Source organism: Lepidochelys kempii, chromosome 18 (genome assembly GCF_965140265.1).
Source record: "Lepidochelys kempii isolate rLepKem1 chromosome 18, rLepKem1.hap2, whole genome shotgun sequence".
Lineage (NCBI taxonomy): Eukaryota > Metazoa > Chordata > Testudines > Cheloniidae > Lepidochelys > Lepidochelys kempii.
The window spans coordinates 13,812,250-13,839,775 of record NC_133273.1 but is presented as its reverse complement, the minus strand read 5'-3'; the positions used below and the strand labels follow the sequence as shown (position 1 = coordinate 13,839,775).

Sequence of the window (27,526 nt, the reverse complement as noted above, 5' to 3'; positions counted from 1 at the left end):
CAATGCAAGCTCATAGAAAGTCTGTCATTTCATCAAAGGAAAATTATATATGCACCAGTCTTGGTTATCCCAAATGGAGCTTCCCACACACTTTAATCCAAACGCGCCGGTTAAGATAAAACAATTAGGTAAGTTTATTAACTACAGAAATATTTTAAGTGATTACAAGTGATAATGCATAAAAGTCAAGATTGTTTACAAAAGAAATAAAAGAGTAATAGGCAAGCTAATACATGACTTAACAAGCTAAGTGAACGTAGAAGCAAAGGTTTTGCCTCAGCATACACTGTTGTACATTTCACAGGCTGGGTCTCCTTCCAGCCTGGGACCACTCCCCACTTAGTTTAGTTCTTTGAGAGTCATTGATGTAATGTGCGTAGAGGTGGGAGGAGGAGGAGAGGTAAAATCAAGTCGTTCTCTCCCCGCCCCGCTTTATAACTCAATTTCTTGTGCTAGAAACATCCTTGCTGAGTCACGGTGACGTGTAGTCTGTTGTGGATGTGATGTTTGAAACGTTCCTGTGATGCAATGTAAATTTCTTATTTACACCTTCCCATTGGTGGAGAATAGCCACTTAAGTAAGTGATAACCCTCTTGACTTCGTTGATAACTGTCTGGGGGTGCCAGTGTGTCTTTGTCTCTGGAAAATCTGGTTTGTGCCTGCTTGTCTTAACCTTGGAGCATGTTATAACAAAGATACTTAGTAGAATCAAATATGTTCTCATACAATGTTGATACACACATTTTACCAAGACAATAATATTCAGCAGATTATGAGTCTTCAATTAATATCTCCCAAGGCACACTTTATACAAAATTTATCATAGTCTAATAAAAGTGGTGACCATAATAGTATAGACCATCACATGGGACTTGGTACTAATATGGTTGCTGCATCCACTAGGGTAGGATAACCCATAAGCACAATGCTTGCAGTGTACAAGGTTTTTCTTTTCTGCAGTATAATGCCGCAGAGCAGAGTGGGCTAAAGACAGGCGGAATCTAATTTTAATGTCAGAGACAGAAACAGGAGAGATGGTGATGTAGATGGAAGGCACTGGTGGTCTACACCTTTCATACTTACCAATGCAATACCTATGATTAAGCTTGGAGATAAAGGAGACTACCAGGACCTAAAGTTTAAAATGTTACATGTGTGGCTAAAAACACTTTTAAAGCCACATTAATCTGGCCTGGGGTGGTCCCAGTGCCCAGCTGTTTTTTGTTTTGTTTTGGGGGAGGAGGTGATCAAAGCAAATGTAGTGCTTTTACGGCTGCAGAGTCTTAATTCCTCTAATTGTTTCAGAGGCAATATCAAGGCAAGCTTACCCCAAATCTGCCAATGTCTCTTGCCTGTTTATCTTCTGGCCTTTCTGCTGAGGCTGCAACAAGGGACGGGGTGTTCTGTAATGTAGACACCTGAGCTCTACATCCAGCCACATCACATGGCAGTAATATAGTGTCTCAGCCAGTGAACTGGAGGAGAAATGCTCCATGTCATATGAAACTAGCTCCTTAAACTTTGAATTGTCCCTTGAGTTTCTTGTGTTTGAAAGCTTTGCTGCAAGGGAAATGCACCATCACCATCTCCATCTCCATTAAAAACAATAGTAAACATGGCTGATACAATCGAAATACCATAAATAACTTGTAAGTCAGATGCATATGGTCAGTCTGTTTAAAGGCAGCTCTCAGAGTGCTTCAGTATTTGTCCTATGAGTATTCAGAATTCAAATTCCTATTGATAAGTGTAATGTATGGTTTCCCATAGTAACCTGCGCTTTCTATGGAGGAGTTAATCATCCAGCATCAGACAAAGTCCAGGAATAACCAAATGTTCCACATGTGCTGAGTGAGTTTACAGCAAATATTGGTTAGACTCCAGAAGAAAGTGCATATGGGCATATTCAGGGCACTAGTGGAATGTCCTACAGTTGTACAATCTGCAGTAGTTAAGTCAGGGAAGTAGGTTCTTTTCTATGTTTTGCTACTGACTTGCTCTGTGATCTTAGGCAAATCGCTTAGCCTCTTGTTGCCTCAGTTTCCATATCTGCAAAATAGGAATAACTAAACCTCACATTAGATGTGTGAGACTTAATTAGTACTCGCAAAATTGCTTTGAATTCCTTGGAAAGAGCTACAGAAGGGCCAGACATACTTATTCTGAATAACCAGTTTTTGTAAGCAGAATATCTGTGGAATAGTGGCATGGAGGAGTAATGCTCCACAAATGGCTCCATAGCCACATGTAGCTTTTAGGGTTTCATCAAGGGTTTTTCAGTGTGCCTTTTGCTCTGCCTGTTCTCAGAAATTCTGATCCAAACCCCATTGAAGTCAATGGGAGTCTTTCCATTGACTTCAGTGGGCTTTCAGTCAGCACCAGAGACAGCACAAGTGTTAACCGCAAGAGGGCTCCCAAAATGGCGCCTAAGTACATTAAGTATTGGGGTGAGAGCATGGGGAGAAGAGGTACCAGTGTGTCAAAGTAAGTCCTGGAGGATCTTGTGGCCTTGGTGCTGTGGCATTGTGTCAATATGTGGTGAAATGGCCTCAGGACTCTATGCCCTAGTTATTTTGTAGTTTATAGACTCCCTTTGACTAAGTAGCTCACCAGCTGTGCAAGGCTGTGTTCCGCTGTCATAGGATCTATCTGCTCTAATATAGGCTTTTGTTAATGTGTAGTCCCTCAGGATTGTAGAAGGGAGACCTATATCACACACAGACTCCTACTGTTCTTCACCAGGATTTGAAAGGCACACCAGATACCTGTTAGCCAGAGGACAAAAGGAAAGATTTTGGGGAGGGCCACAAGCTACATCTGGAGGTAACACCTCCATTATTTTTTTCTAGTGCTTTCCCAAGCATCAACATGGTAAACCTGACCTGATTCTTGTAAGTTTCACACTTAACCCTTGGGTTCCAAAGAACAGCAGAAAAACAGACTAATGTTGTGTCAGTTCACTCAGCTTTCCCAAGCATCAGAAATGAGCAGCTGCAGAGGCACTGGAGCTGACTTACTGCAGACTTGAGCAGTCACGATTACGTAAGTTACACTTCATGTTTGGTAGGTTTTCTCTGCAATCATAAGGGCCATAAACTTAATTTAAAAAAAACCCAAAAGCTTAAAATCTGCAGAAATTGGCTGCTTATATCCTCAAACTCACTAGAGAGAACTTCACACTCACTGGTAGTAAATAGGTAAATGGATGTTTCAATGTCCATCCTCCAGATGATGCACAGTGGGAGCTTGCAACATTGTTTCTAGATTTGGAAGAGTGAAATCTTAGCTGTCCAAACTGTTGGGAATTGCGTTAGAGGTTGGATTTGGTGTTGTGTGCTTAGCAATGCGGAAATTCTAGTTTGCCACCTGCTAAAGGTGGGGGAGACTGCAGGGTTATCAGTTTCATCTCTCAGAAGGGGTGATGCTGACAGAGGGTGAACCCGGTTTTTTTCCAGCATCGTTCTCTGCAGATTGTTCATAACTGCTGTTAACTGAACTCTGCTTAGCTCCCCAGACCAGATAACCACAAGGCCACTCCCAAGGCTCCTAGAGTGACAAAAATGAGCAGGGAGGACTCAGGATCCTTACACCTGAGCTCCCATCTTAAACACTCGACCAAATTCCCACAATGTCCTGAAGAAAGGTGGCCCCACCACACTTTGATATTCTACTCTGTGGGTTCCCTTTCCTGAAAGCCTCCTCCTGATCTTAACCCTTTGGACACCAGCATTTTCCAGAAAACCAGCCAGACTACAGAGTATTTACTATGAGGTATGCAGCTGTCCGCAGTCTCCAAGGGGTTAACTTAGCCCTGATCTCTAAATAAACCACACCAAGTGTATTTTTGTTTTAATCTCTAGATTTTCCCCACTTTTTTGTAGGCAAGACTTTAAGCTCACTTGGTGGCTTGCCCTGATCCTGCTATAAAATCTCAAAAGCACGGGTGCATATACAAGAGAGACTGAATGTGAGGCCAGTGGAAGAGCTTGTAGCTGGGGAGATAGTGTCCCTCTTAGTAGCTTGGAGATGGGGTCATACACTTTAGCACTTGGACACCCTTGTCTTGGTGCCATGTAATACTGTCTCCTGCACTGAAATAGAAGGGTAATGGGGCCTGCAATATGGGGACCTAGAGGATATATCTGAGTCCTGGTACTGCTGCAAGTACGATCAAGAACAATGAGGTTGCAGTGAAGTGAATTATTGGCACCCTCTTGTGGTAAATGCTTGTTCCTAACAGGCAGTGCCTTATTTTTTAACATGGGAAACACCTGAGATGCTTAGTAGGTGTGATATGTTGTATAAGAGTGAATCAGACAGAATGGGGGAGAAGGTCTCTGAGGCCTGGTCTACACTACATGGTTAGGTTGACATAAGCTGCCTTGTGTTGATCTAGCTTTGGAAGTGTATTCAGTTAAATTACGCTCTCACCGATGTAAGTGTCTCTCTGCGCCGATTTAGTAACACCACCTCCCGGAGCAGCATAGAGTCACTGGTGATGTAATTGGGTCAACGCAGTATCAGTGCGCACAACTGTTCCTGGCTTTCAGGAGCCATCCCACAATGCCCCACCCTGACAATACAATCTATACAAGCGCGCCTGATGAGGGCGCACACCGCTGATGCAAGGAGTCAAGTGTGCACACACAAGCGGTGTGGTGGCTGTATGTCAACGTCAGTTAGGTCGACATAATTTTATAGTGTAGATATGGGATGAGACTTCGTGGTGTTACTTGATGGTTTAAGCTGAGGGTCTTGCATGCACACAAAACTCCAGCTTGTGCTAGGGAAAGGGGCCTCTGTGCTCTAAACTTGCCTCTGTGTTTTGTGCTGGTGAAACATGGGTCTTTGATAAAGTTATTTCTGCTTTTGGACTGTGGAGGCAGTCAACAAGGTTAAAGTATGATCTGAGCCTGAAAGCTAGAATCTCCTGAGTTCTAAGTTCAGCTTGACCATTGCTTCAGGTCACATAGCTGTCAACTCTCTTCACCTCTCTGTGTTTCTGTTTCCACATCTGTAACACAAGAGTGACAATTCTAAGCTCACTGGGGAGTCATGAACTTGACTATATTTCTAAGGTGCCTGTTACCTTGGTATCTTGGTTAAGTGTAAAGCTCTTTGGAAATAGAAACTCCCATGCAAGTGTTAAATATCATTCATAAATTCAGCCCCATATTGATAAATGGGATGTGGAATAGATAGTGTTTGGTTTTTGGAACTTAATGATTAAATTTCCTAATATTTTTTCACTGTTTAAAAAAAAATCCATCTCCCTTTTCCTATGTGGCTAGTCGAAGTCACAAAGTTGCTGTGAGGTCTAATTAATTAACATGAATTTGGTTTGAAATCCTTGGATGAATGATGCTAAAGAAATGCAAAACATTGTTCTATTCCAGAGATGGGATATGCCAAACTTTAGACTAAATTCAGTCTTTCTACACAGGATAATAAAACACTGGACCAGAGAGATGTACCTTTGTACTCAATTTAATAACAATACTTTGGACTTCTATAGCAACACCCCCCACCCCACCCCCCGTGGAACGCAAAGCACTTTGCAAACATTAAGCCCTGGGAGGTGGATGAAATGTTATCTTCAGTTTATACGTGGAAAAACTGAGGCACACACAGAAAGGGGAAATGGCCTGCCCAGGATCACACAGTGAGTCCAGTGGTGCAGCTAGGAATTTAGGCATACTGATTTCCAGTCTCAAGTTCTGTCCACTAGGTCACCTTGCTATTGAATTCTGAAGTGTAATTATCAGGTATGTTTCTTTCAAAATGGCATGACTGATCTGTCTGTCAGTGATTTCTTTGACTCATGGTAACTAATGACTCCTCAGAGGTGCTGAGCGCTTGCAGCTTCCATTGGATTAAATGGAAGTTGCAGGAGCTTAGCATCTCTGATGTCCAGGCCTTTTGGGTCATATGTGATCTTTGGTTCATGACAGAGCTGCCATTCATGTCAATGGCTGTGAGTGCCTGATCCTGGTCGGGTGCTGTGGGGCCTTAACATACAAGCATTTTTAGATGTGTCCATCAGGTGGCACTGTAACATCACTCTTCTTTTCCCTCTTCTTTGCAGACTGGCTCTTCTCCTGGAACTGAGAATGTCGTGTCTCGGGAGCCACTGGTGAGTTCATCGAGATGCAGAATATAATTTCCTTTCAAACTATTAAACTGAGTTTTACAAATTATTCCCTTAGTTGAACCATTTTGCATGAGTACTTTCTCTCTTCTTAGGCGCACGTGTTGTGCTGAGAGAAAAAGTCTAAACCATCCCATGCTGCCCTGCTGGTGACCTCTGAATTATGACCTTTGCCCATCACCTCCTGCTTTTTCAGGGGTTAGTTGTGGGTCAGTCAGTCCTCCTTGCTTTTCTGAGCCCTGGGCTGTCTTAAATGTGCATAGTGTGTGCTGTTGATCAGTGTGTATTAGTGAGGAGTCTGAACCCATTGAAGAAAAACCTCTGAGACATGATTTGAGCTTGGGTCCTGAAGGTTACTGTCCAATAAAACTAACCTCCCTGTTCAGAAACCTCATCCCAAGTTGACTGTATGCTCAAATAAGCCAGGAGTGAACTCAGAAGTTGCTGGCAGAAGGTATTGCATGTGAGCCAATGTTTTGACTTGTACTGTTTTGGAAAGGGCTCTGGGATTTGTGTGTGTGATGATAACCATGAGAAACTTCATCTTCTTACAGTGCGGTGGGTTGGGAATTGAGCCACCATTTTTCTCTCCTGGGCTGCAATAACTTCATATTACCATCTCCTGGTTTCTCGCCTTGGCCCTCTAGCGCAATCAAAACACTGCTAAAATAATTGTCCCCTCTGCTGCTCTAAACAACACATCACTCCTCTCTTTAAGTCTCTTCAGTAGCTTACCCCCGGTGCTGTTTTCAGTGGGAGTTCGGGGTGCATGAGGAATGTGGGACCAGGCTCTCTGTCTGTAACGGTAAGCCCCAACTGCTTTCTGTAAGGGCCCTGCATTGGTAACATTAAAACCTCTTGTGTCTTGGATTCTTTGGCTGGAGCATCCAGGAGCTGAATTTTAAAGGAAGGAAGCATTTCTTTAGAGACGGTGAGTTAGAAAGTGGGGCTAAAGACACATCTTATAGAAGGGTTGCTGCTCATGGACTGGTAAATTTGGAAATCTGAGCACACAAGCCTTGTAATGAACATTCCTCTTGCCTCATACCACTGTGAGCATGTCCTAATTGGTTGAAGCTCCCTGTGCCAAGATTTGCCCTCTCTGTTGTTTCTTGCTGATGTCCTGTTCTTTGAGAGTGTATTTTTCCAGGAAGCCCAGAGCAGGCTGCAAATCCTCACAGCTGGCACTGGTCTAGAAGTCACTCTCTCTCCAGGCCAACTCTAACATTATCTTCTATTTAATTAATATATTTTCTCCTCTTTATACAGAGCTATATAAGTGTTCAGAGGAAAGAAAACAGCTATATATGTTTCAGAGTAACAGCCATGTTAGTCTGTATTCGCAAAAAGAAAAGGAGGACTTGTGGTACCTTAGAGACTAACCAATTTATTTGAGCATAAGCTTTCGTGAGCTACAGCTCACTTCATCGGATGCATATTGTGGAAAGTGTAGAAGATCTTTTTATACACACAAAGCATGAAAAAATACCTCCCCCCACCCCACTCTCCTGCTGGTAATTACCTCCCCCCACCCCACTCTCCTGCTGGTAATAGTTATTACCAGCAGGAGAGTGGGGTGGGGGGAGGTATTTTTTCATGCTTTGTGTGTATAAAAAGATCTTCTACACTTTCCACAATATGCATCCGATGAAGTGAGCTGTAGCTCACGAAAGCTTATGCTCAAATAAATTGGTTAGTCTCTAAGCTATATATGTGTGGGTGTGTATATAGATATAAAATATAAATAACAAAGAACCCCAAAATTAACTCTGATCACATAATGGTGAATCCTGCATTTGGGGTAATCAGAGCCCTGTTGAAAGGTGGAGCCTTTCTCCTTATTTTTTAATTAATTTTGTATATTAAACTCTCTGAGCCTCTGTCACATCTGCTTAGGAGTCATTATTGCTTAGCTGAGTATCTGTAGAAGCCTTATTAAATGAACAGTTCAGTTCTGTGAGCCAGATTACATACCCCACGCTCTCTTCTGCAGCTCCTGCACCCCCATGAAAATGCCCGCTCCCCCCATGTATACGGTGGGGCTTGGGCCCAGCAACAGCCTTGTAGGCAGATGGAACCTGTCACAGGCTTGGACGTGCTCTGCACTACCTCAGTGGCTACACAGGGTCCATCCTATAGTTCCCTTCTCCCAGGGACACTTCAACAAAAAAGTGAGTCTGAGATCATGCAACAAAACCCCCTTCTTGGGGCTTGGTTTAATGAGAAAGCAACAGTCTCTTTTCCCCACCTCTCAGCAGGACATATTCAGTCTCTCCCAGCCTCGCCATCTGGGCAAACACAGTTCTTCTCCCCTGATATCTCCTTAGGTTGTTCAACACTAAACATAAACTCCAGCCTCCTCAGCTGTGTCCCAGTCCTCTTCTCACTAGAGGGGTAGGGGATTCCCACAACCGCTTTCTGGGTCACAGTCTCACTCAATTCCAGACTGCTTTTCAGAGTCCCTTTTCCGGAGCTCAGCTTCTGCTCTACCAGCCCTTCACTGATCCTGGGTGGGTCTTTCCAGCCACTGCTGACCCCTAGGCCATCCCACCTTACTGCTGAGCTCCCAGCTCTATTTGTTTTGCTCCACACAATTAATTACTACAATTAAACTCCTTTCCAGAAGGCCCTCAAACTCTTTTTGAAACTTTTTTTAAACTGAATTAATTGTCCCACACTGGGGGTGTGCTGATAAGGCACAGGTGCACTAGTCCTAGCTCACCCTTACAGGCCAGTCATCCTGTGACAGCACAATACTGTAAAATGTTCACATAAACAGCAGAACAAAATTTGGCTCTAATCCACAAGTGGGCTGTATGTTGGGCAGGGAGCTCTGCATCCGGGCTTAGCCCCACTCACTTCAGGGTTGGTATAAAGCAACAGAAGAGGGAGGCCTGTTTTCATAGACTCGTAGAAGAGAAAAGAATTGTCACCAAAATCTGCTGAGTACCTCCAAATCCCTTTGACTTCATTGGGGACTGCTCAGCAGGTCACAGGATGGGTTCTCGCTGAAATGGAGGGAGGAGAGTGCTTTCATGGATAGCTGTGGGGTAAGAAGGTAGAAGGCAGGCATCTTATGCCAAGGCAGCAAATGCCATGTTAGGGTCTAATCCTGCTTGCATTTTGCATGTGACTTGAATGGGGCTAGCCAAGCACTCAACCCCGCATGGTGCTAAATGGTGCATGCTACCTGCTGAGCACCCTTCACCCCACTAGTTTCAGCAAGAGAGCAGGCTCAGGCTTGTTGATTTCAGTGGGAGCTGCTGGTGCTCAGTATCTTGCAGGAGGCATTCCTTATTCTGCAGGATCAGACAAACAGGATATGCATGCTCTCTGATGCATGATGGGCTTTTACAACACAGCTTGTCAGGGTTATTGGGGGTTTGCAAGGTGGAACCATACCAAATGATTTCATACTGGTCTCCTTACAGCCATTGCATACTTCCAATTTCAGCCACTTGTGACCTGAGTGCGATTGGAACAACTAAACTGGAGGCCGGGGGCTCCTTGTCCCATTATTAATCCCTTGAGCTGTCCAGTCCTCTTATGATAAACTGTCCACGTTTAAAAAATCCTCTCTAATGAGAGGTCGTTGTGGTAGAGCATTGATAGTGGGGAATGGACAGGGGGCGGGCGAAGCTGTAATTTTTGCAGCGACGAGCGGACACTCATTTCCCTGCTGTCCGTCTTGGCCCATTAAAATTTGCCTTGTAGCTCTGTGGTGGGAAACGTAACCTTGTGTTACAGAGTGTCAGCATCTCGCTCCGCTGCTGTTTACAGCTGCATTTGTCATCACTGGTGTGGGATCAACCTCTCCTTGAGTCCGGCTGATCACTGTCACTGCTGGGTCCCTTTTTGCTGCCCCCGGCTTTTGTTTGTGCAGCCATCTCCCATAATGCTCTGAGTACATGTGGAATTTGAATAGGTTTGTCTTTTTGTAGCCACTGAAAGCGAAGTCCTGGGATGTGTAAAAGACCTAATTACAGAGAACAAAACCCTGCTCTGGGTTAAAATATCAGAACTTTCCTTTCCTCTTTTTTGTTCCTTTTCTATCCTTCTCCTTTTTCTTTAGTCTTCTCTCTCTCATTCCTTTTTTCATTCTCCTTTCTCCTCTTTCTCTTTTAATCTATCTTCTTTTCTTGGTCTCTCGGCAGTCACATTGTGTAGCCTTTTAAATCTAACTTGCCATCCCAGAAGTGTTTCTCAATAGCTCTCCAGTGTGTTTGATGTCAGGATCTGGTTTCTGCCAAACCTACAGCAGCAGCATAAGTAGGGATTGTAAAGTTCACACACGCACACAGATATCCAGTCTCCTGACCTGAACCTAGGTTGGGAGAGAACCTGAAAAACCAGAGCCATTATTTTTTTGCTGTCTTTAAAAGCACTTAAGTGAGGTCCTTCCACAAGTTGCTTGAGTACTTGCTCCCCACCTGCTGTTTTGTGTCTGGAAGAAGCACTGTTTGTAAATGTAAATCGCTGAACCGGTTTCTAGTGAGGACTCTTGGCATGGAGAACAGGATATTTTTCCTCCCGTCCCTTAGCAGTTCCACCTTTTCTTGTGTTTGCAGAATCACTTAGCTTTTCTCTTTTTCTTGTCACTGTGGTGTTTCCCCTTTTGTTTCATGTAGCAGGTGATGGGCTTAGGCATTGGAGCATGGGCATTGCTTAATGGGCCCAGGCAGAGTATATTGTAAAGAGGGTTATTATTGCTGTAGAATGTAGAGTGTAGAATTAGCTGATACCCGTTGAAGTCCTAAGCCTTTCATGCACCCCTTCTGGCTCATCATCCTTTCATCTTCTCCTTCCCCTTTAGTAGTTGCCATGATACTTATACAGCCCCTTCCATCTAAGGATCTCCAAGCACTTCATAGACCTTAGTTTGTTAATTCTCATAACATTCCTGTGAGGTGTATAAGTGGTATCTCCATTTTACAAAAGAGCAAACTGAGACACGGATTAAATGCCTTGTCCAAGTTCATGCAGCAAGATGGTGGCAGAGTTAGGAATAGAATCCAGAATCCCAGTCCCCTGCTCCAATAACTAGACCACATCCTCATCTAGGTGCTTCACTGTGCACTTACCTATGTGTTCAGGAAAGCTTCTGGCTGCTTTATCTGCAGTGCTATTTTTGAGTTAACATGGGAAGGGAGTGCTTTAAAGTGATATTCATTGCTGTACTCCAAGCCTTTCCGAGTGTAGGCTGCAAAACAGTCTACTCTGGAACCATCTGAATTTCCTGGGGGAAATATATTTTGCTGCCTGTTAGAACATGGGGACAGTTTGGCTTCATTGTTTTTATAGGGTTGCCGCTTTAATTTTTCCTTTTTCTTTTTTTCACTGTTTTCATGTGAATTAAAATAAATTTGAGAGGGGGGAAGGAGAATTAAACAGTTCTATCCACAATATTTTCCAGGCTCTTAATCCTACAAGTTGATCTCACAGCTACAGTCAACAAGTTTGGTGTTTGTATCTGGGTTTGATTTCCTGGACCATTAGTGAGGTTCGGTTCAGTTCACAGCGGTAATGTTTATATTGGGATCCTGACACTACAGTTGACTTGAGGAAGGATGTTTAGAGGAACTTGTGTGAGCCAAGGCCTGGTTGTGCTTTCAGATCAGAGACCAGTGCTGGCACCGTATGTTAACAGAGATGCCCATGTGGCAGGAGTGTATTGGATGATCCAGGATGTACTATGGTTACCATAAAGGGTGGTCTGCACATGTGATGATGCTTGCAATGCAGGAATTGGAGAATGGGATGTGAATCCTTTTCCTAGTGGGTTGTTGGTTTAATCTGGACCACCTTTGTGGTGATCAGAAGTTATTTGAGAGATACCCTGGTGTCCTGTGTGGAACGAGTCCGTGGTCTCAGTCCAGTTCCTAGGGGAGAGATGCCTGTATCATGGTCATATTTCATCCCTGCAGTCTCCCTCTATTATAGTAAATGTTTAGGTTTGCTGGGCGATTATGCTGTCTGTCACTTTGTTGGAAGTCTGAGCAGAGGTGCCAAAGGCTGAAGGGGTCATGGAGACTGACTTGATCTCTCGCCCTGAGAAGGGGCTCTCAAGGACATGGATGAGGTGTGTATGAGGAAGCTTGCCCTGCCGCTACCCATTCTGTAAATGCTTTGTGGGCAAACAGGACTTCAGTCTCCTGGGCTGTCTGGCGCCTTTCCATGAGCCTTAAATATTCTTTCTAAAAGCATCTTGGGGCGCAGATGGATCTCGGTCATTTTGTGTGAGCACAGAGTATCTGGGAAGGACAGTTAGATTCCTGGGTGCTCCCAGTGCCAAAGGTTTTGTCAGAGCCATGTGAATGAACAACAAAACCAGTAAAAAGCATAGTAAATATTTATGCTGGGTAAACCCTCTGGGAACAGAAACTGGAGCTAGGATGCTGGACTTGCCCCATGATTTATATCCTCTCTCAGTTGGCTGGATTTGAGCATCTAGCATTCAGTGGCAGACAAAACAGTGTGTTTAGGCCCTTCCTGTTTCATCTCCCCATTCCCAGCTTTGCTCATTACCTGTAGCTCCTTCCTTTATGGATGAGGCTGAGGGAGAGTTTCAATTAGAGTTGTGTGGGAGAAGCTAAGGGCTTGAACCCAAAGTCTGAGCACCTTCAGCTCAAACTGAAGTCAGTGGAAGTTGTGGGTACTTGGGACCAAACAGGATCAGGCTATTCAGTCCTGGGCCCTTAATTACATGAACAAGCCCATTGAACTGAATGGGTAAGAGCTGCAGAATTGGGCTTAAAGCCCTGATGCTGCAAGGTCTTGACTGTCTTCAGTGAAGCCAGTTATAGTTCAGAGCATTCAGCATCTCTCAGGATCAGGGCCCAAGCTTGTTGCTGTTTTTCTGAATGAATCATTAAGTGCATACAAAATCCAAGAAGTGAAAATTAAAAGGTGATACAGAATAAAGGGCCTTCTACAGTGTTTTTCAAACGTGGTCATTGTGGCCGCATGCAGCCACCAGGGGATTTTTCTGCAGCCCTGAAAGCCTCCTGGGTTGACATGTGGGGTGGGAGGAACAAGCAGCGCCCAGCTGTTGCTCCTGGCTGCCCTGGTGTTTGCTGGCACCGCCAGCAATGGATCAGTGCCCTCCACCACACAGCCTCCTGGGGGCTCCGGGCAGTGCCTCTGCAGACATGTGGGGCCAGTGTGTGTGTTGAGCGGGCTTCAGCCCTTGGGCTCTGGTTCTGGGCTTCAGCCCAGGTCAGCGTGGCTTGGGCTTGGAAAAATTGTCAGAATGGCCACCAGCAGGGGTTAGTGGCCACACGCTGAGGCCACCAAAAAAATGGCCCTAAGAACTAGGGTTGTCGATTAATCGCAGTTAACTCATGCAATTAACTCAGAAAAATTAATTGCGATTAATCGCACTGTTAAACAATAGACTACCAATTGAAATGTATTAAATATTTTTGGATTTTTTTTACATTTTCAAATATATTGATTTCAATTACAACACAGAATACAAAGTGTACAGTGCTCACTTTATATTATTATTTTTTATTACAAATGTTTGCCCTGTAAAAATGATAAAAGAAATATGATTTTTCAATTTCCCTCATACAAGTACTGTAGTGCAGTCTCTTTATCTGAAAGTGCAACTTACAAATGTAGATAATTTTTTTTGTTACATAACTGCACTCAAAAATAAAACAATGCAAAACTTTAGACCCTACAAGTCCACTCAGTCCTACTTCTTTTTCAGTTAATCAGTAAGACAAACAAGTTTGTTTACATTTATGGGAGATAATGCTGCCCACTTCTTGTTTACAATGTCACCAGAAAATGAGAACAGGCGTTCTCATGGGACTTTTGTAGCAGGCATTACAAGGTATTTATGTGCCAGATATGCTAACCATTAGTATGGCCCTTCATACTTCGGCCACCATTCCAGAGGACATGCTTCTATCTGATGATGGGCGTTAAAAAAATAATGCGTTAATTAAATTTGTGACTGAACTTCTTGGGGGAGAATTGTATGTCCCCCTGCTCTGTTTTACCCATATTCTGCCATATATTTCATGTTATAGTAGTCTTGGATGATGACTCAGCATATGTTCATTTTAAGAACACTTTCGCTGCAGATTTGACAAAACACAAAGAAGGTACCAATGTGAGATTTCTAAAGATAGCTACAGCACTTGACCCAAGATTTAAGAATCTGAAGTGCCTTCCAAAATCTGAGAGGGACGAGGTGTGGAGCATGCTTTCAAAAGTGTTAAAAGAGCAATATTCCAATGCAGAAACTACAGAACCCGAACCACCAAAAAAGAAAATCAACCTTCTGGTGGTCGCCTCTGACTCAGATTATGAAAATGAACATGTCAATCTGCACTGCTTTGGATTGTTATCGAGCAGAACCCGTCATCAGCATGGACGCATGTCCTCTGGAATGGTGGATGAAGCATGAAGGGACATATGAATCTTTAGTGCATCTGGCACGTAAATATCTTGCGACATCAGCTACAACAGTGCCATGCGAACGCCTGTTCTCACTTTCAGGTGACATTGTGAACAAGAAGCAGGCTACATTATCTCCTGCAAATGTAAACAAACTTGTTTGTCTGAGCGATTGGCTGAACAAGAAATAGGACTGAGTGGACTTGTAGGACTAAAGATTTACATTTTTCTATTTTTGAATGCAGTTATTTTTTGTACATAATTCTGCATTTGTAAGTTCAACTTTCATGATAAAGAGATAAATGGTATTGTTTAACAGTGCAATTAATTGTGATTAATTTTTTTAATCGCTTGACAGTCCTATTAAGAACCCCTGATAGGAGCTTTTGAAAGTCTCTCCTCTGCCTGAAACTGGCCTTCAGAGTGAATGCAAGGAAAGGATTTCCATTGGAAAGCTTCTTGCTTTGACTAACTAAAACTCAGTCTCACTCAGGACACATGCACAGTTAGGGTCTTCAGACTTTTTCAAGTTTCAGAATCGTAGTCTGTGTTTCGGGATTAGCAATAGTGCGCAGCCTTCTTGGAAGGAATTCTCAGCTTTTGAAAGCTGCTAGGAGACAAAGTATTCTGGAGAGGACCTTGTGCCCTCATTCTCTCCCCCTCACACCTTTTATAGTTTACAATTAAAAACAAGATTTATGCTTATTTGCTACACAAATTTTCTTTCTGCCACAACGTGTTTGTTTGAACAGTCCAGAGTGGCAGCCTGCATTGAGTGATTCTCTACAAGTAAATCTATCCAGAGGGGATTCCCAGACAGCCAGAGTCAGCAGGCAACTAACTTATAGCCCCCAGCGAAACATTAGTCAAGATAATTTACCACTGTCAGCCAGAGAAAGACACTATCAGCTTCGTGACCTCATGTACAGGCAGTAACCCTAATGGTGCGATAATGCTTCAGTTTGTTTGGGGAGTTCCTGGGTATATTGCTGTGGATTTCCAATGCTGGAGGATGATTCCATCAGGTCTTAGAGGGCAATAGCAGTGCAGGTTTCAGGCCAGGAAGGGGGAGTTCGACGTGTGTTGCTACATTATGCAATATCCTTTGGTTTGCTGCAGAGAGAATGCTTTAATTTATCAATCAATTTTCTGTTGTGTTTGACCTTTGGATGAGGGTTTTTTTTTTTTATTTGGCCTGGTTTTGTCTCTTATTGCTGAGTGTTCATTTACTTTTTTTTTTTTTCTGGTTCATGCAAAATGTACTCTCTTAATTTGTCGATTCCTTTTACTGTGTTTTTAGACAAATATACATATGCAACATGCAGGCACAAATGTACTTACAGAGCATAGTTAAAGAACTCTGTCAGGTCACTTTAGGCCCCAGATCTGCAATCAATAGGAAGGTTTTCTTGAAATTATTTTAAAACTCAATTACAGTAGAATCTCAGAGTTACGAACACCAGAGTTACGAACTGACTGGTCAACCACACACCTCATTTGGAACCGGAAGTACACAATCAGGCATCAGAGACCAAAAAAAAAAAAAAGGCAAATACAGTACAGCACTGTGTTAAGTGTAAACTGCTAAAAAAAAATCCATAAAGAGAAAATTAAAAAAAAAGATTCGACAAGGAAACTGTTTCTGTTCTTGTCCATTTAAATTAAGATGGTTAAAAGCAGCATTTTTCTTCTGCATAGTAACGTTTCAAAGCTGTATTAAGTCAATGTTCAGTGGTAAACTTTTGAAAGAACAACCTTAATGTTTCATTCAGAGTTACGAACATTTGAGTTACGAACAACCTCTATTCCCAAGGTATTCATAACTCAGTTTCTACTGTAAGTATTTTTGTGTAAATGTCACTCATCTTCCTCCTCTTGCTGTGTTTATAACCCAAACATTGCAGCATTGTGCTAGTGCATCAGACATGGAAATCTGCTGCCATTTTAACATATGTAGTAGTATTGAAGGGCCTACACAGGTTGGGGTCCCATCATGATAGGTGCTGTACAGACATATAACAAAAAGAAAAGGAGGACTTATGGCACCTTAGAGACTAACAAATGTATTTGAGCATAAGCTTTCGTGAGCTACAGCTCACTTCACTGCAGCTCACAAAAGCTTATGCTCAGATAAATTTGTTAGTCTCTAAGGTGCCACAAGTCCTCCTTTTCTTTTTGTGGATACAGACTAACACGACTGCTACTCTGAAACCAGACATATAACAATGACAGTCCCTGCCCCAGAGAGTTTACAATCCAAAAGACCATTCAAAACAGGGGGATAAGACAAACAAGCAGGCTGAGGGGTGAGGGGGGGGGAGATAGTAACAAATTATAGGATGTGCAAAATGCTTAGTCATTCAATAGCAGTGGTCATAAATCATCACCTGCCTAGTTGTCATCAGCTTGCACTTTTCTATATGCGTTTTGGCAGAGTTGAGTTTTGAGGAGGGAAATTGACTAAGCTTTTTCTTCTTCAGGCAAACAGCATTAATGGTCAAAAGTTGATTAGACTTTTAAAATTATTTTAAAATAATTTTTATACTCAAAGGTGTTCAAACACAGGTGAGGAAATTAATTTTTAAATTGTCAGGCCGGAAATGTCAAAACGTAGGTGTTGAATGTAAGGCATCTAAATAAGTGGTTTGACCTTCAGCGGTGGTGAGCCCCCATAGCTCCTACTAACGGGCAGTGGGTGCTCCGGTTGCTCAGCTGCTCTGATAATCAGCCCACTTTTTGAGTGCATGCTAGGCACCCAAATTCAAAGTTTTTGGCAATCATTTTCAATCTGACAGTGTTCCTTTAATCATGATGAATTTCACTATGCTTGTACGATGCTTTTGAGGTGTAAAGTTCTCTATACCTGCTAAGCATTCTTACCGTTGGAGTGTTGAGCTGCCAGCTGGTGAGTCTGTGTTGCTTGGCAGCCCCACTCACTGCCTGCCCAGCAAGAGTGGGAGCCTTTTGTAACATGCATCCTGTCTGTTGAAAAGGGCATCTATTAATTCTGCACAGGTGATGGCGCGCGGCAATGTGGCGCCTGCACTGCATACACTTGGGTAATGACGTGTTGTGGGATCAAGGTGAGATAATGGTATCTTTCCAAACATGAGTGTGGAGAATGTGCTGTGTGCAGCATGGCTTATAGAGGGCAGCATCCACTCATGATTCCTCTTGCATAGAGGAAGAGACACCAGCCTCAAAACTTCACCGCATCTGCTGCTTTTCCAGCCTCTTGAAAGAACTCTATGCAGGAGTCTTGCTCTTCAGGGAGTCATTTGCTTCCAGATTATTTAATTCCCACCATGAAACCTTTCCCTTGAGAATCTTAACTCTCCCCCTGTCTCTAGTGCTCCTGGGCAGTTGGACTCTGCTGCTGTGCTCAGACACATGTTGCCTTTATCAATTTTTAACTTAATCAGAGAGGGCTAATATGATGACTGGTGGGTAAAATAAGACAAGAAACTATGAGAAAAATTCAACTCCCAAACTACACCTACCTGCAAATATTTCACACTTTCCTTGATTTTGTCTCCCCTCTCGCTTTTACTCAGGGGAACACGAATCCTTCCATGTCCCTGAAAGGGCTTAGTTCAGTGCCTAATGGACAAGTGTCCACCTCGCCATAACTATTATCATGGTTGACTCCCTTGTTGACCATCAAGGATTGAATGAGTTGCAGAGACGTGAGCTCTCGTCCAGTAATAACAAATGGCAATTTCCACCTGAAGATTTCAAAGTGCTTTACAAAGCCATTAGAAAAGGAGTACTTGTGGCACCTTAGAGACTAACCAATTTATTTGAGCATAAGCTTTCGTGGCTTATGCTCAAATAAATTGGTTAGTCTCTAAGGTGCCACAAGTACTCCTTTTCTTTTTGCGAATACAGACTAACACGGCTGTTACTCTGAAACCTTACAAAGCCATTGAAACTCACAACAGGTCCCTTGGCAGGTGGGTTAGTAGCGCTATCCCTCTGTTGAAGGTGGGGTCACTGAGGCACAGAGAGATGGAATGACTTGTCCAAGGATCACCAAGCACTTTACAAGATAAATATACAGGAATCATGCCACCAATGTAATGCAGCCATATCTTACATAAATTAAGTTGTCATGGCATAAGAGGGAAGATCCTTTCATGGATTGAGAACTGGTTAAAAGACAAGGAACAAAAGGTAGGAATAAATGGTAAATTTTCAGAATGGAGAGGGGTAACTAGTGATGTTCCCCAAGGGTCAGTCCTAGGACCAATCCTATTCAACTTATTCATAAATGAGCTGGAGAAAGGGGTAAACAATGAGGTGGCAGAGTTTGCAGATGATACTAAACTGCTCAAGATAGTTAAGACCAAAGCAGACTGTGAAGAACTTCAAAAAAAATCTCACAAAACTAAGTGATTGGGCAACAAAATGACAAATGAAATGTAATGTGGATAAATGTAAAATAATGCACATTGGAAAAAATAACCCCAACTATACATACAATATGATGGGGGCTAATTTAGCTACAACTAATCAGGAGAAAGATCTTGGAGTCATCGTGGATAGTTCTCTGAAGGTGTCCACGCAGTGTACAGCAGCAGTCAAAAAAGCAAATGGGATGTTGGGAATCATTAAAAAAGGGATAGAGAATAAGGCGGAGAATATCTTATTGCCTTATATAAATCCATGATATGCCCACATCTTGAATACTGTGTATAGATGTGGTCCCCTCATCTCAAAAAAGATATACTAGCATTAGAAAAGGTTCAGAAAAGGGCAACTAAAATGATTAGGGGTTTGGAACGGGTCCCATATGAGGAGAGGTTAAAGAGGCTAGGACTTTTCAGCTTGGAAAAGAGTAGACTAAGGGGGGATATGATAGAGGTATATAAAATCATGAGTGGTGTGGAGAAAGTGAATAAGGAAAAGTTATTTACTTGTTCCCATAATATAAGAACTAGGGGCCACCAAATGAAATTAATGGGTAGTAGGTTTAAAACAAATAAAAGGAAGTTCTTCTTCACTCAGTGCACAGTCAATCTGTGGAACTCCTTGCCTGAGGAGGTTGTGAAGGCTAGGACTATAACAGGGTTTAAAAGAGAACAGGATAAATTCATGGAGGTTAAGTCCATTAATGGCTATTAGCCAGGATGGGTAAGGAATGCTGTCCCTAGCCTCTGTTTGTCAGAGGGTGGAGATGGATGGCAGGAGAGAGATCACATTACCTGTTAGGTTCACTCCCTCTGGGGCACCTGGCATTGGCCACGGTCAGTAGACAGGATACTGGGCTGGATGGACCTTTGGTCTGACTCAGTATGGCCATTCTTATGTTCTTCTGTTCTCTGAGATGGAGGGCAGCAGCCAAGTTAATAGAATTTAAAAGGTTAGAGTTGGGAAAAACCTGAGATCAGGGGTTCCTTAATGGTTCATAGCGTGGGCCCTCTCCCACTCTCAGAACATTTCTGTGACAGCTGCAGCGATTGCTTACCTTGGGAATTCTCAAACATCTTCATGGATGGATGCTTCTCTCCTCCCATTCACAACTGCATAGACCATCTCCCTCCGATTCACAATTCTATAACATGCACAGCAGTGGCAGCTATAGAATCATAGGACTGGAAGGGACCTTGAGAGGTCTTCTAGTCCAGTCCCTTGCACTAAAGGTAGGACTAAGCATTGCCTAGACCATCCCTGACAGTCCCTATGGCAGTTGCTCACATGAAAAAGTAATGAATGGTAGGAGATACTGATATATATTTAGCTTTTATTAAAAATTATTACAAAATGGGAACAAGGAAAAGAAGCACCATTGTATGATCTGCTGGGACCATCACTAGGCCACAGTGAGAGGCACTGTATTCAATTAGCTGTTCTATCTCTCCTTGGCCAGTGCATTTACTAGTGCTTTGTAGAGTCTTGTTTTAAGTGGCTCCCACTTAAATGCCACAGTAATAATAATTCCACAGCCTAGTACATCTTGCTGTCAGGAAGTTTTCCTTTTTTTCAGCCTAAATTTCCTTAGTTCCATTCCGTCACTCCTGTTTATTCCCCCATGCCACCATAAATGAGCCCTTTCCTTCTTTAGCTTCTGTACCCTTCAGATGTTTGCAGACGGTTATCATGTTGTTTCTGCCTCTTTCCCCCTTCCCCCCATCCTGGTCTCTTAGCCAAGTTCTACATATTTAGCTCATTTATTCTTTCCTCATAAGTCAAGGCTGTAATTGACAGCCCTGACAGGGAGAGCCGCATTGGTTACACACATTGCCAACAGGATATAAATACTTTCTATGCAATGACTGAGAATTATAGTCAAGATTGTGATGAGCCCTCCCCGGGCCCTATTTTTGGTAATGCCTTTCTCAACACCAGGTTGCCTTGACCCCATACAACAATGGCTCAGTCTCTCACGTTGCTGGTAAGGGTCACCAAGCACTAGGTCCATCTCCATCGCTGGTCAGTTGTGACATCGAAGGTTTAAACCATCTGGGAGTCCAAATCAAGCTTGAATTTTCATGGAAGTATTGCCCCAGCCAGGAGCAGGAGCAGGGGTTGCCATACAGACACAAAGACAGAGATTCCAGCATTTGAACCTTGTGTGTCCAATGTTCAGCTGGTATGTTTGTCTACTGCGAGTACCAGGGCTTTGGAGCTGTGCTCCGGCTCCGCTCCAGCTCCGGGCAAAAACCTGCAGCTCCACTGCTCCAGAGCTGCTCAGCAGGCTCCACTCCAAAGCCCTGGCGAGTACGTTGCTGTGCAGAAGCTCTCAGCACTGGCAGGGCACTGCCATGCTGAGGCTTACAGAATTGACAAACGCACCCGGCATGGCCAAGAGAAGGCGCACAATGCAGCATTCCTGGCTGCCACTGCAGTTAAGAGGTGTAAGGGTCCTGCTGATACAAGCGGGAGCTAGGGGAAGGGCTGTTATCCATAACCTGTGAGGTGTTGGAATGGATAAAGGGGTAACCCTGTGCTGCGCACTACTGTGTAGGTACGCACAGCTCTGTTTTCAGCTGAGCAGATTTTGTTGTAGGTTGCCTTAGGTGACTTGTCTTCTCATATTTGCTGTACTTTCTGCGAGGAGATGGGTGTAGCAGGCACTAGTGTTGGGGAGCTGGGAAGTGGACGGTCTAGTTTTTAATACTGTGTTCTGTAAAGCTTCATACAATGCAGAGTCCCCACTGGGGCTAGTTCACAAACATTACATGTATTATTGCAAAGCATGCAACATAAGGAGGGCATTTTATGAAAGGGAATATCAGAGGAAACATTATAACCTTTAAGGGACCTTTATAGCCCTTCCATTATTATGGTTTAAATCTTGACATGGCCTTTATTTGCAATGATACTGGGACAGTAAAGAAGTGCATTTCTCCCCCCACCCAACCCCCAATCTCTTTCCCCATCCTCTTTTCATTCTTTTCTTCCACATCCTGTTCTGAATCTGTGGTGCAGAGATACAAATCATTAAACATGCAAGCAGTCAGAGAGCCAGGTTTCAGTTTGTGTGGAATCGGCCCCCTTTGACTCAGAAGTTAGAAACCAGATGACTCACTGTTATGCATGTTTGTTGTTTTACTAACTGTCATTTTGCAAAATACTGTTAAAGCTTCAAACCACTATTACTGGAGTTTGAGGTGGTGTGTGTGTTCATGGTTCTTTTGGAAGATTTTAAAAGTGATTGTAACTGAACTTTCTCTAAAGAGCTGAAAATTGCATGTATTGGCAATATAAAAATATGTAGGGATCCATTTTGTTCTGTTACCTGAAAAATATTGTCTGGATCAATTACTTGAAAAGCCCCCAGGTGCTAAACATCTGGTGGGGGTTGTAGGGCCCCTGTTTTGTGTTTTTTAATATATGCCCAAAGGAACAGGTTTCTGAAAAGGAAAGCAGACAGATGTTTTTCATTTGTAGAATTTTAAGGAATACATGCCATTCCTGCTTTTCTTTCTTATTTCTAACAAAATTCTAGTATTTCCTTTCTAGGAAGCCAGCAAACTTGAGGGTAGGTCCATGGCAGAATTCCATAGCAATAGGGAAAACCAAAAAAGATATCTAGAAATCTCTTATTTTCTAGTGATTCATTACTATTTGTACAGCAGCTCATATATTATAAATTCAATATGAATTGTTGTTGTTTTTATCTGCAGTACTTTCTAATTGTAAACAATAGAAATGCATTTTTATTTGTTAAATTCTGCATGCATGATTCTGAACTTTAACTCAGTGTAAATCTAGAGCCACTCTATCAAATCAGTGGGCTCAGGTTTGTGAGCTCAGAATCAGGCCCTTTGTGTGAAAACGGCACATTTCTGATGTAATCCACTTGTGGTTATGGATTTCCCCATAGTTTTCAGGCCCCCACCCTTTACAACCACTGTGTGCACTGCTCATGTTGTGATCTGTTGCAGCTCCTGTCACAACACAAAGAACTGTGACGTAGCCCTAGGGGCACTTACCAGCCTGTCACAGTGTATTAGAAAGTGACAAATTAGTGGCTAACTTTAAAGAAATAGTTTGTGGTTGGTGTCTCCTTTTAGACTGAGATGGAGCATCTCTCGGTTTAATGGCAAAACAGCCATTAGAAACCGAAAAAAGGGGCTGCTGCTAATATCAGGAAGTTTGGATGCATAGACCCCTATCAGAGGGAAAGTTGTGCTCATCTGATTGTTCTGATCAGAAGAAGAATTTCTCTTGCTTGTTTTGTTTTGTTTTATTTTTGAGAAAAGGGAACTTAATCCTTCTGAAATTTAACAAATTGATAGCTCCAGAAACCAAAACCTTCTGCTTGTAGGACAGATGCTGCATGAGAGTGGCATTGCAAGCTTCCCCCCACTTTGGTATGGAAGGGACCCCTATAGGGATGATAGGGGAGTTCAGTCTCCATAGCCCATTCGATGCTCGGCTTCTCTTCTGAGGCTGCAAAGAAGCATGCCAATTCTTCCATTTAGCTGACTATTGTATATACTTTAAAAGGGAAGGTTTTAATGTAGTTGGCTGCTATATAGACTGTTAAAGGGAAGTTATTTATTTTAGCTGGCTTTGGTATGGATTGTTACAAGGGCATTCTTTTAGCTGCCGTTGTTATATTGACTGGTAAATGCAATGGACTGTATTGCTAGTAGCTGTCATGTTGCCTGTTACGGAAGAGATCTGTATTTAAGCAGTAGCACTGCACTGGGATCTCCCAGGCAGGATATTAATGCTAATTCATCTGCTCACCCCCTGCTGTGAGTGTTATTTGTTTAAATCTGTAGAATCCCACAGCGCGTTTATATCCTCACTAGAGTGAGCTCCGCTCCCTGTAATTATTTAACATTATATGCTGATATAAATTGTAACAGTTAAAGAATGGTAATGAGTAGCAAAAAAACCCCACAAACTTAACCTTAGAAATGGCAGAGTCAGCTCTTAAAACAGCAGCCAGCAACTTTCTCTCTCTCTTTTCCCAAGTCCATAGGCACAATATTGTGCATACATTATGTGTGCGTGTGTGTTCATGCTTGTGCTGGCAACTGTGCCAGGCAAGCTGTAATTATGCAGAATATACTGGGTAGCTTAGTCACACATGCATAATTACATATGGTGCCAAAGTACAGTGAGTCGCGCTCTCAGCAGTTCAGCGTCTTGATTAGCAGTTTGATAGGTGATTTGAGTTGAGGCTACCATATTGGTATAGGAAATGGTGCCCCCTGGATTCATCCCTGCGGCTATCCACAGGGAATGTGTGTCCAGAGGTTAAGCTAACAAACCATTGGGTGTCAGTATTGTTCCATTTAAATGCAGCTGGCAGAGAGTTTGTGGGGCAATAAAAACTGGACTTTCAAAGCAGCAGTTTTGTCTGTAAACAACTAAGGTACAATTTATATATTCATATCTATACCGATTTCATTTGTATGTAGAGGCAGGTGGATATATCTAGCAGAACCATTATATTCTGCTGATCTGAATTCCTTGCCTTTTCGTTTGGATATTGTAGCCTGCATGTCCTAAACTCTCGTGTGTTATGGCCATGCACTGTTAAACAGATGCTGCGTTCTGCTCCAGAAGTAGCTGCGCTTCAGCAGTGGATAACGTGACCCCTGTGTATAATTTTTATATCCGTTTAAAACTTGAGGTTTTTAGAAATAAAACTTCTTATGATGTGCAGAATTACCCGTGGAAACAACAAACAGTAACATTCAGTTTATATTTGTGAAAAGCTTTGGCCCTGCTTGGGTTGGAAGGCGCTATAGAAATGTAAGTAGCTCCTCTATCCATGCACAGGGCACATCCACATCTGTTACTTATATCTAGCGAAAATCAGGTCTGTATTACAATAGAGACATATCTAAACTGGATAAGGAAGCTTTCATCTACTTAAAAAAAATAAAATAAAAAGATCTGTGTAGGAATTAGAGGAAACCCTATCAAAAGCAAAGAAAATTCATTTTAAAAAGATTCCTTCATTCCCTCCCTTCCTCCTCTGATTTCAGGTAGGGAGTAAAAGCTGCCACAAGAGGAGCCGAACTTGTACTTGATTTGCAGAGTAGCGTGATGGTCGGTCGAACTGCGTTGGCAGCATGGACCTGTGCCAGACTTCACCACAATTCATACTGTGTCAGTTTAATAAATGCACTACTTAAATTATGAAATTACAAAAGAAAAAAGAGAATGCACTTATTCAGACTCTTAATACATTAAAAATAAGGCATTAAAACACTGACTTTTTTTTCCCTTCCAGAATCAATAATGAACAGGAAGGGTTGTAGACATTAACAGTCATGGACATTCAAACTCTTATACATAAATTATCTTAGAAAAATGCACATAAGACTTGAATAATGTAAATACATTAATGCATTTAATAATTTAAACATTAAAGCGCATGCAGGAATTCGCAGCAGAGGCTGTTCTGAGATAAGGAACGGTCCTGGAAGTTGTGTGTCCCAAGATCGATGGCTGGTTTCCCCTTGAGAAAACTCTCTGGGGAAGTCGCGCTGTGCAGCTAGATGACCGCCTGTCCTGAGAAATCCCAGGATGTTCGCCATCTCATCTGCTCCTTCCTCTCCCCTACTCAAATCCCACTGACTTGAAAAATCCAACCTGTATCCTGAATTCTGCTCTCTCTCCATGGCAACTAATTTGCAATTTGTCTGAAAATCAGGTGCAACAACTTTGAAGAAAAGAGAGAGTTGTGTCTAAAAACAAAACACCAACAACGGTTAAAGAAGCTGCTGCAGCCAGGGAGTTGAGAGGAAGTTTCAGGGCTCTCCATTCCAATGGCATTGTGCGGGACAGGAGACAGGGCCTATGTTTGCGATGGTGGGGAGAAGAGCTGGGTGGAGGACATCTGGAATCCGATCTCCTGTTCTCCTGGGAGATAGGCCCAAGTTGAGAGCCAGCCTTAAGTACAAGTAATGAAATGGGGATCCTGCTCTTCTGGGGCTCCGCATGGACCCATAATTCACTGGCCAGCCCAACTTCCATTCTTTGGCAGATGTACCAGGGAAGACCACTCTGCCCAGTCATGCCCTCCTGCAGGTCATAAGGCTGCCCCGTCTCCAGCATACTGGCTGTGTGCATGCTTCTCTTTGTTCTTGCTTTTGCCCTCCTGTTTGGACTGAAGCATCCTCATCACTGTAGCAGCATCTGACTAGCACACCAAGGTTCTCATGCCAGGCATTTTCCTCAGGACTAAGTTGTGTCATTTCTCTGGGTGTAATTAAGTTTGAAAGGTGTTGCATCAGCCCCTCACTGCAACTCCCCTGGGTTCAGATCCTAGTTCTCCTTGCCTTCTCTACAGGGGAGCATGCAAGCGGTTGCTTTGGAGGCCATTTGCACCCTGCGGTACTCCTCACAGAGTGGTATGAGATATCCCCCTTAGCTTAGATATCAAGGTGATGGGTGCTAATAAAAAAAAATTGCTTAGTCTGATTCTAAAGGGAGACAAGATGTTCGTTAATTAAAGGAGCCTGGCACAGGGCAGCTGTAATTATAGGTGTGAGAAATCTGAATCTGAAATAGGCTATGCAGATGGGGAAGTGTAAGGAGGCACCCAGAACTGCGGGCTGTGGGCAAGAATGCTGCAAAACCAGATTCTGGAACTCACGCTTTGGCAGAATTTCTTATTGAATTCCTCTTTATTCATTTCTTTTAACAGAGAGCTGAACCTGTATGTGTGTGTATGTGTGCGCTTGCGTACAATGCAGGTTGCACCCTGTGACTGGAAGGGTGATGTTATTAAGGCCAAGGAGATTGGGAGGCAAATCCTGTTGGAGAGACAGACCCTGCCCAGAAAAAGAGTTGGGAGCTAACGATCCCGCATTACTCCTCTGGTTGTACTGTTGGTGATTCCTCTGGGTGTTTGTCCTATTTATCATCTCTGCACCCTTATATCTACGTCACTGCACGGAAGGATCTTTGTGGGACGCCCTGAGGCCCCCAGAACCAGCTGGGAGGTGGCTCCTAAACTCTTGTGTAGGTCTGGGTGTGGAAGATCCAAACAGATGCTCTGTGTATTATGCCTTTTCTCCTCTTGTTGAAAACTCCAGTGTACATAGAGCATTTTCCCCTCCAGGGACCAGCTCTGCAGCCCTCTCCTGAGGTGCATCTGCTCATCCAGTTGCTTCACTCCAGGCAGATTTCTAGGTGGGTCCCACACTGGGGACTAGAGGGGCTGTCTGTGCAGGAAGTCAGCATTGGTCTAGTGCAGTGGTATGCAAACTATGGCCCGGGCCACAACCGGCCCTCCAGACATTTTAATCTGGCCTTCGAGCTCCTGCCAGGAAGCGGGGTCTGGTGCTTGCCCTGCTCTGGCACTCCAGCCAGGGAGCAGGGTCGGGGCCTTGCCCCACTCCACACAGCTCCCAGAAGCAGGGGTATGTCCCCTCTCTGTCTCCTACCTGTAGGGGCAGCCAGAGGGCTCCATGCACTGCCCCTGCAGCTCCTATTGGCCAGGAACTGCAGCCAATAGAAGCTGCAGGGGCGGTGGCTGTGCACAGTGCAGC

At 43.3% G+C, this 27,526-nt stretch overlaps 1 protein-coding gene across 4 annotated transcripts in view; it reads left to right on the top strand.

The window, feature by feature from the left end:
• Positions 1-27,526, top strand: part of PEX14 (peroxisomal biogenesis factor 14) — a 161,698-nt gene that overhangs the window by 14,553 nt on the left and 119,619 nt on the right. For 3 of the 4 annotated variants that reach the window (XM_073316932.1, XM_073316933.1, XM_073316931.1), the window contains exons 2-3: positions 6,087-6,134; positions 8,143-8,320. In XM_073316932.1, the coding sequence (XP_073173033.1) occupies positions 6,112-6,134; positions 8,143-8,320 (201 nt within the window). In that variant the 5' untranslated portion in view covers positions 6,087-6,111. The remainder of the gene's footprint in view (positions 1-6,086; positions 6,135-8,142; positions 8,321-27,526) is intronic. The other variant, XM_073316934.1, reaches the window with a different exon arrangement.